The sequence below is a fragment of the Ruditapes philippinarum genome, unplaced genomic scaffold (assembly GCF_026571515.1).
Source record: "Ruditapes philippinarum isolate M1 unplaced genomic scaffold, ASM2657151v2 ctg1011_1_1_1_1, whole genome shotgun sequence".
NCBI classification, from domain to species: Eukaryota; Metazoa; Mollusca; class Bivalvia; order Venerida; family Veneridae; genus Ruditapes; species Ruditapes philippinarum.
In genome coordinates this window covers 133,458-145,548 of record NW_026856759.1, presented here as the reverse complement: position 1 = coordinate 145,548, position 12,091 = coordinate 133,458, and the positions used below count along the sequence as shown (strand labels likewise).

Genomic DNA, 12,091 nt, shown 5'->3' with positions numbered 1-12,091 from the left:
CTCAGTACAGAATTGTTATAATACTGAAAGAAAATTATTTTGCAAAACGAGAATTCAGATCGGTTGGAAACAGTTACCTCTGACTGCTCTCTAGTGGACCTGAAGTCAATCAGAGCAGAAACGGGGACCTAGAAGCTCCAATAAAGTCTTCTTGCGACGACATGCGTCCCAGTTCGTGCTTGGCGTGCTCATAAACCTCGACCCTCACTGGTGGTCGGAATCCAGGAGTACTCCCGATTTCAAGAACAGATTTCAGAGAAAACAGTTATCACCATATTCATAACTAAGTTAATAATAATTAAGTATATACACGCCTTTTTCACCCCTCCCCCTTTGTTGTCTCAAATGATTAAAAAATGTCTTATTTAAGCCCCCAACACTTGTTTTTGTTTGAGAAATGTTGTTCAAAAAAATGACCACTTTTTCGGCGCGGCCTCTCAACCAAAAGAAACATCAGGGGGTTTCCAGAAGGGGGATGTGCCTCCTTCTGTTTGGGGGGTTTTGAAGGGGGCGGCAGTCCCTCTTATCGCCAAGAAAATTAATTTTGGATTTGTGAGAGGCTTATAATGACCCCAGATTGATTAAAAGGTAACGTGTATGTACAAACGCTTAAAAGCATTTGACTCTATCTCAATCCATTGAGAAGTTGCAGCACTTTGAAATAAATTTTGATGGAAAAATCAACGCAAAAGAGTGAATTTTGACAATTTTGAGATGTCCCCTCGTTGCCATGGTAACATAAAGTTTAAGCCTGAGCATGTTGTTGCAAGGGTAAATGGTCCAGCCAAGTTTGATTAGTATTGAAGCAGTTTTTATTGTATTATAGCAATTTGAACTTGTAACGGGATACTTTTCAAAGAAAACAGCCATGTTTCACAAAATGCTCATGAAGCAATGGGTTAAAGTAATGTGATAAATTGACTTTTGTCTCGTGAATAATTGCCAGCAAGCATTCTAGTTAAATATTTTAATTGTTAGATGTATTCAGAATAAATCAATTACATTTTAAAAGTGATTTGAGGGAGCATGGCTAAATGTAGGCTCCTGTGAGACAGAGTTTTGTATAAAAATGGGTACCGATAATGTATGAGAACATAACCGAAAACAAGGATGTTATTCAATAAAATATGAGTCCCTTTGTGTTAAGTCGTGAGTATTATGTTCATGTTCAGTTCTAAGAAAGGTATATCCGTTTGTCTATATGACATCCGTAAACAAGGAATATTTGATCACCACAAAAACACCTTGTTTTATATCATTTTATTGTTGGTTAAATTTTTTTTCAAATTAGAAAAACAAGGTCAAGTTTTGGAGTCGCTTAATCCTATCGAAAGAGCGATGTGAGAGAGTGCTTTTTAAATAAATCTTAAATTGCAGCAGTCATCATAAAGAGTAGTTATAATCTGTACTGTATTACAACGATAGTTCTGGACAGGATTTATTCTTCCAAACTAATAAGAGAAGCCTTGCTTTAGAAATGTATAAATAATAAATCAATTATTCAATTACGACTAACGTAAGCAATATAGAAATGATTTCCAAAAGTACATGTAATTTGATGGCTAATACATATAAATATTAACACAATCATTACAAAAGTATTTAGCGTTCATGTCAACACAATATTGCACACATTTTTTCTTTTTTTGCCAAGGCAGGTGTGTCTCAGTTTTTTCACTTTATATTAGCAGAGTTCGATATTTAGCGTCAACGTCATTATCCTTCATCAAACCGAGGTTGCATTGCAAGTTACATGTAATTTTGTTGAGATTAATGCTTCGATCCGGGAATTGCACTTATTCCAAATTTAATTCATTACAAAAAAAAAAAATTATATGCTTTCCCATTTAAATTCATACATTTTTAGTGATATTGATTGTTCAAAGATACATTATGCCTCCAACACAAATATTTTCTTAACACAGAGCAAACATGAGTTTCATAACGTTTAAATATGTTAGATGCTTGTTACAAAATGACAGCAGCACTTAATGTGAAAAATTATTTGTCATAATAATAGCAAATTGCTAACAAATTAGTATTTTGACCTCTATAAAAGATATTTAATCAGTGTAACTACACTTATTACCACCAATGCATCAGAAGACGAAGATTGCCGGTGAGGTTTTTTTTATTTATTTTTTTTCTTACTTTTTAATGTGGAAGATATAAAAGTACACTAAAATGTAAAAGCATTTGACAAATAAATATAAAAGAATTTCTGCGCCGTGATAGCTAGTTCCCTGAATTGAAACCATATACATACTGTCGAGTTTGAAATTTTCGGCGGTAAATTAAGTGTTTGATACTAATGCTTAACGACAGTAGCAGTGAAATATTTCTTACAAAATGATAAAAACTTTCACTCCTAAGGAATGTCTGGCTTAATGTTGAAGAATTAATACAAACATACCAAACAATGTAACAGGAAATACGAATCAGTAATTCCTCACACGTTATCCAATTAAATGCACACAATATAGAACAATAAAACAAAACAGAACATGTTAGATTCTTTCATATATAAAAGTGTTGTTATTTTTTTTCTTTCTACAGACGTATTAATCTTATCAATAACCAGTTACCAGGTTCTACGCCGATTATAAATAAGTTTTATGGATACATTCAGATAACACTTGGTCTAACCTGATTTTATTCGTATAAAAACACTGTAAGTGTACAGAAAATGAACAAGATAAGTTTTGGCGGATTGATCTTATGCCAAATAACTACTGTAACACAATGTAACACGTGATATATATCGCTTCATAGAATTTATGAACAAACAATTTTTATTTTCTTGTACGAAAAGAACTGTTCATTCAGCATACAATCCCAAACAACTCTAAAAAAGTTAAAAAATAAGACACGAAAGGAATGAATGAGAAGTGTTCAAAATGCTATAACTGGCAAGTTAATTTCTACATCAAATGTGGTACTATAACAAGTTTTACAAAACAACTTAATAAAGAGTAGAGTTTCAGTTATCGCTTAATTAATTCCTCAATTGAACGCAGTACTAATCCCACTTTAGTTAAAAACTAAATTGACATGAATTGCAGGAAATTAATTTTTTCTGCTAGTAATTTAGCTAGATAAAAAGTGATTCAGTTTGGCGGTTTGGTGTACATTCAACGTTTTTTATGACATTGAAAATTCAACTTTCAAATAAGAATATCAATTCAATGATATTTTAACGTTAAAGTCTAACCTTTTATTGAAGCTGAAGTGCATACTGCTTGATATGATTTATAGATAATAAGTAGTAAAGTCATATCATATATACTTTCAGGATCGATTTGGATGTCCATCAATTTTCCCGGAATTAAGAATATTTGGGTTTTCCCAGCTAATCGGGGGATACAAACAAACTTTTACAATTACAGCTCCAAAATTAAGCGCAACTGGTTGACTAATCTATTGTGACCGAAAATAACGGTAAAAGTTTGTTCCGGGGGGATTGGCAAGGAAAACCCCACATTTGCCGAGTTCCGGATAACATGTACTGTAATACTTGTTGATGATGTTAAAATACTTGTTCAGACATTTTTGCAACATTAGCACTTTTTATAATAACTACCAAAACATGCAATATAGCGCAGAGTATGTGACAAAGAAGTAAAACTAGGTTAATATAGAAATACACGAGGGCGTGTCTTAAATAACACATGTAAGAATGGAATCTTTTCTTACTATAAATTATCCGTTGATGGTGAACTAAAATATGTTCTGCCCATTGGCAACCATTGTTTTGTTCATTGACTTATCAGAAATTTTCATTGTGTGATTCTCTGAAAACAGGTGCAGCTAGAATAAGATATTCCGGACATACAAATTAAGTGACCGACTTAAATGAACAGTTTAAATTTTTACATCAGATGCGTGATGCCATTGTTCTTGGATCCAACAAACAATTTCAAATTACTTCTTCTGGACCTTTTATAACATGTATTTTGAATTTTACTGTTTGATTAATCAATTACATCCTCGCCCCTTTTTGCCCATATCCGCCTTCCCCGATAAAGTTGATGTCAGCCAACTGCTGTCTAGATCTATATATTCTTATTATTTAATTTCATTATACATTGTGTATATTCAAAATTACAGTTATGCAGTAAAACATGTATTTTATTAGGAAATTCATTAAAATAGCATGCATTTGCGACATATTCAGAATATAGATTCAATTCATGTCACAATCAAACTACGTGCATAATGAATGGACACTTTGATTATAAGCAATGAAATTTTATTGTTTGTTTAACCCAAAAATGTGTATCAAAATGATCTAAATGTAAACTTAAGTCATTGAAGAATGTTCGTGTGTGAAATCTTATAAATACAGAGAATTCTTTCCTGATATATATCTGTTTTGATGACCATGTTGCACAATTGTTATTTTTGCCACCAGGGATAATTTTGAATGGATTACACCAAGCTTAAGCTATGCAACATTGATGTATTTCATGCCTTATGTAATAAAAGTGTTTTTATGATAGCAATAAACAGTTTTATCGCATGTAAACAATTCAGATAATATAATAATCCATGCTGTACACATGCAGTGCTCCTTAGTTTATTTCAAATCATACTCAAAACAATAAATTTTAGAGACGAACATACAAATTTAACGGACACATTGATGATTGAATATCAAGGCGAATATCAATCCCAGTGAATGAGTATAGCTCAATCATTCACAACCTGACATATAAAACTAATATATTCCAAGGTAATAGTAATAAAGAGTAAGAAATTAATGTAAACATATCTCTCTATTCATCTGTGTGTGGCGGATTTTAACTAAGCGTAAAATATTTAGTTAAACAGTTGGTTTATCTTGACCTCAAAAATTGTTATCTTTTTGGGGGCAATTTTACTTCTTAACCACTGAATCTTTCTGATATGAAATATTCCTATATTACAGTGTAATATTGTTCTATGGCAGTCTTAAAACATGAAAATTCAACTATTATAACTGTACAGGGAAAAATGATACTAAACAATTATGCAATTTTGAAGTAATTTATACATAATGTATAGCAAATATAATTTTATACCGATTGCGAGCACTATTTTTAATGTACGCTAGCTTTACTGAAGTATACACCAACATTAAATAACAATTTGCGTTTGTAAAATTAATCAAATGTCAAAAATATTAAAAATATATCTCAATTCCATAGCACATGCGTAAGCAGTGTTTAACAGTAAAAGTCCAGAAATTATTATTTCGGTTAGTCTTATTGAAAAAATGTTCTGATATAGCAATGTCTTGATGAAAGTCTTGATAAGCATTTAATAGAAAATGATGAAAATACCTGAAATTACCCAAAATCGTTTTTTTCCATCCATGTAACAACATGGCCTATCATATAATTTCGAAGACAAATTGTTGCTTTGAGAAAGTCATTCCGAAAAACATGAAATTTTTAGAACTTTTACAGACCTCTTGTTATTGAATGACCGAGTTAAATATACCTCTCTATCTCATTGCTGAATGAAATAGTTAATCAACATGGCCAAAAATGTTTATAGAATAAACTAGATTGAGTACATGCCAGATTTTTGCAGCAACACATGATAAAATAAACCAGAAACTTATGTAGTTATGTAGTCTGGGGCCTACATCATTAATAAAACCAGTTTTTTATAATATCATTATCACAGGTATTCGGCGTGTGCCAAAGACACATCATGACCACCCTCCCCTCTACCACCATCCCACATGCTACAACCCTGTTTATAACAATAGAATATTTTTTAAATATTCATATAATGACTAAATGATCAATATAATCAGCACTAATTTTCTTAAATTAATCATTTAATTAAAATACTCACTAAATAAGTTTATTATAAGTTCATGTATTTTACGACGTTTTCACAATCTGTTGAAATACTTCAATGGTACAATGTGGGTGATCACTTGACTTTTGTTCACGGTAACATTGGGTCATCGCTAATGGGTTTTTATTTTTTTTTATTTTAACTTTCATTTTCTGAATATTAAACATATACTATGTTTTAAGTAGGCATTTGCCAATTCCAATGGTATATATTTTTCCAATGTAGCTCTAGTACTGTTCCAGATATGCTTGCAGAAATTCGCTACCAAATTTGCATCACTGACAGTGACAAAAAGTTATTGAAAGCAGGTAACAATTCTAGATCATTACAAGATATCATTGGCATCAGCAACTATTTACTGAGAACATGGTATATATCTATTATCAAATATTGAATGGATATTTGTTCGTGAAGAGAGTAAGGGTTTGACAAGAACAAACATAATTTGTTTTTGGCTATTTCCGAAGAAGAGTGTTATTTATATTGAAAACACTAACATTTTAATAAAATGACGTTACTGTGAATGTACACCATGTGTAGTACTAACATTTTGTTGTACCACACTGTTTATATTTCTCCTAATGTAAACTTCGTTCAGACATATTTGGTATATATTATCTTTACATTTCCATCTTTTTAGTGTAATAATAAAATAACATAATAACTCTAGAAAGGAACATAATGTCTGTATTTATGACATTGCTCTAATAAATAAAAAAGAAGTGGCTAGTCCTAGTACATGGTAACACAAGCACTACATTACATTGTTTCATAAAAGTAAGTTAATTTGAAAGTAAAAGAAACATACAGTTTGAAACATAAATACCTTCTACTGTTGATTAGACCAATGACAAGATTTTGTTTCCAGTACCGTGGTACACACGAATAAATCGTAGCCGCAGAAAGAGTGGTTTTTAACATTTTCACCAATGTCTCATCTAGAAGCACAATTAGTTCACTGATTACATAAAGTTAATTACTGAAGATGAACGTTTTTGTATTAACTTAATCTTTATGTATAAACTTTATTAATCTAATACAAACATGGATATAGTACGTAAATCTGGTCAACTAGAATAATGAACAAGGATACTGGAGGCATTATATATGTAAATATATCAGTTGTAACTACTACATGTTGTTGTTGTTGTTGTTGTTGTATATTATCTCAACGTTTATGATCATTCGAGATCTCAACATTGCTGTACCTAAATTGAGTTAGCTTTGAAGAAACACGCCATGTACATGAGAATAAATCAAACATATATACAACATATTTTAGGAAAAATTTAATTAAAACAATCTATATGACTACTTATAATACAGCACAAACTGAATGTACATGTATTATAAAAATATGGAATGATTTACTATTTTTATCCAAAAATGTACTAGTCCCATAATGAGCAAATTTAGAGAAATTTCTGCATATTATGACAGCCATGTAATAGTTTTGTATGTTATGTTAAATGTCCTATGCTGATTAATTCACTTTACTTACATCTGACAACAGTTTTACACAGTATAAACCATTTTCCCATTATAGGCCCATTATGCCTCAGAAATGATTTATATTTATTTCTCAAAAGCTTTTAATTAATGGTGGTGTACTTTTACAGCATCCAAACAGTTACTCATTGGCCAATTACCTGAACCATCTTTTTCATCTGTTGCTTTTTGGCAATAATTACAGCTACAGTGAATTAGAATTTAGTATGGAAGTCAAAATGCTATACTTCGTTTTCATTTTTCTATTTTTGTGACCAATAATTTCACATTTTCAGGTCGCATGCATCTAATTAAAACCATTTTTTCATGTTTGCTCTTACTAAAGAAGTGAAAAAAGTTTGTTTCTGAGGCATAATGTACCTTTATTTTTTTTTTAAAATAACACAAATCCCGAGAGTGTTGCTTTAAAAATTGTTGAATCGCATATTTGGTTGTTATGTAATGAATTAGTATATTTACATTCTGATTATCAAATCATACTCATTTGGTTCACAAACAATCCGGCTTATTAATATTACTAAATTTAAAGCAGCATGCCTCCAGATTCATGCTAATTTTCATAAAAAGTTTACAAATGTTTCATAAGTAAAATATTGTGAAGTAACCAAAAGGCAGCTATTTATACATTACAAACACCACTCACAACCCATGTAAATTGCCAAATTGAGGTCAAAATTTTCAAAATATTTACTGCGTTAGTAACGCAGTAGAAATATGCTTATACATACTGAAAAATAAAATCTATCATAAATCGCATTAATCGCATAAAACATGTAAATTATTACTAAATTTTTTAATCTTTTTAATTTTCCTATAGTTTTAGAACATTTTTCTCAGGTTTGATTTTATTGAAACATTTTTGCTCATCTGGAGGCATGCAGTTTTTAAAACGCCATGGCTCCAAGTTTCGGCTAAATTATACACAACTTCAACACGTAGATAATCACGTGTACACATGCTGGTCATCATGAAGCATTGAAGTTCATAGAAACATGGCTAAATATAATTCACTCGACCCAGAAAACGTAAACTTTCTAAAAATCACGTAGTGTTGAGAAGTATTGTCATACTTAAGATTCATGTTTTTAAGTAGCTCATTACAAGATCATTACTCTTCCTTTCTGGGTTTGTTCTTAATTACTCTACAGTTAATCAACTCACATCAATATACCATAACACGGGGGAGGAACTGTTACACGAAGGATGGAGTTCTTATGATAACTTGTTTGGAGTTCTTATGATAACTGTCACGGAGTTCCTGGTAAACGTTACGGATATCTGTGGAAAATGTTTCTACATACTTGGAGAACTCACGTGAAAATGATAATTTTTACCTTTAAATGGGGAAGTTTGAGATGCTTAATTAAACATTAATAATTAAACTTGCCCTACATTTTGTATTATGTTTCCGAAAAAGCTTTTAGTCCATTTTCATCGCCTTTTTTAAAAAAAAATTGGGTAGTTTTGAGTAAAATTTCCAAATAATTTGCTCATTCATACATATTGACCTTTTCATTTGTGATCTTCTTCGTAGCTATACTTAATTACATAATTATAATGCAGAGTTGCAAACATAAAGCCTAGGCTAATAAATTTATACCCGATTTTTCAAATGTCACAGAGTTCTTGTGATAATTCAAAATATGTCCCGGAGTTCTTATGATAACTTTTGTTACTACCAGTGTATTTCTTGTGCTTAATTACGGCACGTTTCAGTGTATTTTATTAGTCAATAAGTGTGTAAATCATTATAAAGCACAGTACGCTTATCATTTGCATATAACGTTGGTTTTGAGCGTATTTCAGTTCAAGAGAAGAAATGTAACAGTTCCTCCCCCGTGCATCATTTTGTCAAGCAAATGGAGTTTCAAGTCGTCTTTGTGACATTTCTAGACTAGTAATAATATCTGGTTGTTCGTTATTTTTGTTATTGATGCTGGAATTCTTAATGTTTGGTATTTGCAATAAAAAGGAAGAATCATGGTTGCTCAATTTCAATCTCAACAAAATTGGATACATTATTAAAGCTGAAAACAAGTACACGACAGAACCACTTTCTATTCTTTTTCAAATTGCTGAAGAAGAATCTCATGAGCATCTATGAGCCACCTTTCCAAAAATGGACAGGACGTATTGATAATATTAAACATAAAGCCTGGCAAAAAATTAAAATATGCAAAACCTTGAATTTACTCCAACTTAATAGGAAGTCTCTTGAATCAATATCGGGTAAGGTGATAAAGTGCATCTTGTAAAAATCTTGACTGCAGTTTTCTTTAATTTAATATTCTAAAAGGTTGCCTAACCCGTACAAATTGAAAATGTTGCTTGTTAAGTCTTAAAGTGGACGATAATAGTTAATGCGTCCGTCCGTAGCAGAATGCAAGATTCGGCTTAACTGAAAATTAGAATGTAGATAATGGCTATAATATATCTTTCTAAATTGTTATTTATTTGAACTTTAGTAAGTAACTGTTTTGGTAGTATATAATATATTGTGTTTTTAAGTTTGTTCTCACGAGAAATATGCGGTATATAACATTGTAACAGATGTGCGAAACAAAATAAAATTGACAATATGTTTAAGCAGTTTTACAGTTTATAAACAAATTTAGAAAAGTGAAGTTCTGTATGTAGTTATTGGTCAAATAAACAGGAAAATGTGATGTATACTAGAAAGAGTTTAAATTTAACTAAAATAATGACCATCATTACGAACTAATTAACATGTTCGTGTGACAGCATACATACAGCATATCTTCCAAAACAGACTTAGCTTAATCCTGGTTATACAATAAGTACTTGAAATAAGTACAACGAACGTTATTTGATTTGTCTTATTCGTTTTACTTGAGTGATCTCTTTGTTGAAACATATTTCTTTTGCAAGCTCGATTGTAAAACAAATTTATTCATCATAAATCAATTACTTTGTATACCTGATTTGAGGAAGCATTGCTAAATGTAGGCTCTAATACACGTTCCTGTGAGACAGAGTTTTGTATTAAAATGGGAACCCCATAATGGGAACAAAACCGAGAAAGTGTGTTACATCAATAAAATATACCCCTTGTCCTAAGTCATGAGTTTTATGTTCATGTTCAGTTCTGAGAAAGATATCCATCCATTCGTATATGACATACAATATTTGGTCACCTTAAACAATTGAAAAACCTCTAAAAGGCAAGAAGCCCTGGAAACATTTTTGATATGCTTTGCCATCGTACGTCTTATAATTCTCCATTGTTGGTTAAGTTATATTTTTCAAATTAGAAATATAAGGTCCATTTTTTTTGTCAATAAATCCCATCGAAAGATTGATTTAAAGTATAGTTATCTCTCTTACGGACAGTGCTTTTGTTTTGTAAATATATTCTAGTTGCAGCTGTTTCATATAAAAAGAAATAATATAAAAGGCATTGTATTTAGTCGATTTAATATATACTGTATTCCAATGATAGTTCTTGCCAGGATTTAGTCTTCCAAACTAATAAGATCAGCTCTTCTTTAGAAAAGTATAAATGATAATTCATTGATTTAAATGTGACTTACGTAAGCTTGTTCAAAAGTACTCGCACATGTACTTGGATGACTTATTAATATAAATATTTACACAATCATTATACTAGTTTATCTTTGCAAAGCTTTATCGAGGTACGTGTGTTTGAGTTGTTTCCTTAATAAGTAGCAGCGTTCGTAATTGAGAAAAAGGTACACAAAAATGAAAAAGGCTTTTGATAAATAAAAGTAAGAGCATTTATGTGCCATTATATCTAGGTCCATTAATTGAAACTATATATATGCTGTCTAGTTTCAAACTTTCGGCTCGATACTAATGCTTTACGACAGTAGCAATGAAATATTTCTTACATAATGATGTAAAAACTGTTTACTCCTTAGTAATTTCTGGTTAAATGTTTTAGAAATTAATACAAACATACCAAACAATGTAACAGGAAATACGAATCAGTAATTCCTCACACGTTATCCAATTAAATGCACATAATATAGAACAATAAAACAAAACAGAACATGTTAGATTCTTTCATAAAATATAAGTGTTGTTATTTTTTCTTTCTACAGACGTATTAATCGTATCACTAACCAGTTATCAGGTTCTACGCCGATTATAAATAAGTTAATGAATACATTCAGATAACATTTGGTCTAACCTGATTTTATATAAAACACTGTAAGTGTACAGAAAAAGAACAAGATAAGTTTGGCGGATTGATCTTATGCCAAATAACTGCTGTAACACAATGTAACATGCGATATATATTGCTTCACGAATTCATAGAATTTATGAACAAACGAGTATTATTTTCTTGTACGAAAAGAATTGTTCATTCAGAATATATTTCCAAAAAATTGCTAAAAGTAGAAAAAGAAAAAGAAAACACCAAAGACCCGTAATGAATGACTCAAAAGAGTTTAAAATGCAAAAACTGTAGGTAATTTTCTACATTAAATTTGGTACAATAAAAAGTTTTACAAAAAAAGTAAAGAGTTTAGCTTCTCTTAATAATTTCCTCAATTGAAAGCGAATAGCACTCCCAGTAAAAAACTAAATTGACATGAATTGCAGGAAATTATTTTTTTCTACTTCATACTCAAGTAGGTAAATGCTCGTACAAGTACGTAATTCAAAAATGTGTTTCATGATATGAATCCGGGAGCGAATTTTGATGACAAAACTTATAACAATATATTACAGTAACTTAGTTGGATAA

At 30.7% G+C, this 12,091-nt stretch overlaps 1 protein-coding gene across 5 annotated transcripts in view; it reads right to left on the bottom strand.

Annotated features, from left to right (window-relative positions):
* The window catches only part of LOC132747622 (cytochrome P450 2D20-like), a 51,774-nt gene that overhangs the window by 25,660 nt on the left and 14,023 nt on the right, over window positions 1-12,091 (bottom strand). The window contains exon 1 of one of the 5 annotated variants that reach the window (XM_060737044.1): window positions 6,677-6,786. The exons of 3 other annotated variants lie outside the window; for them this stretch is intronic. In XM_060737044.1, coding sequence (XP_060593027.1) covers window positions 6,677-6,771 — 95 coding nt within the window. In that variant the 5' untranslated portion in view covers window positions 6,772-6,786. Of the gene's footprint in view, window positions 1-2,413; window positions 2,561-6,676; window positions 6,787-12,091 lie in introns of those variants that run through there. One more of the 5 variants, XM_060737049.1, reaches the window with a different exon arrangement.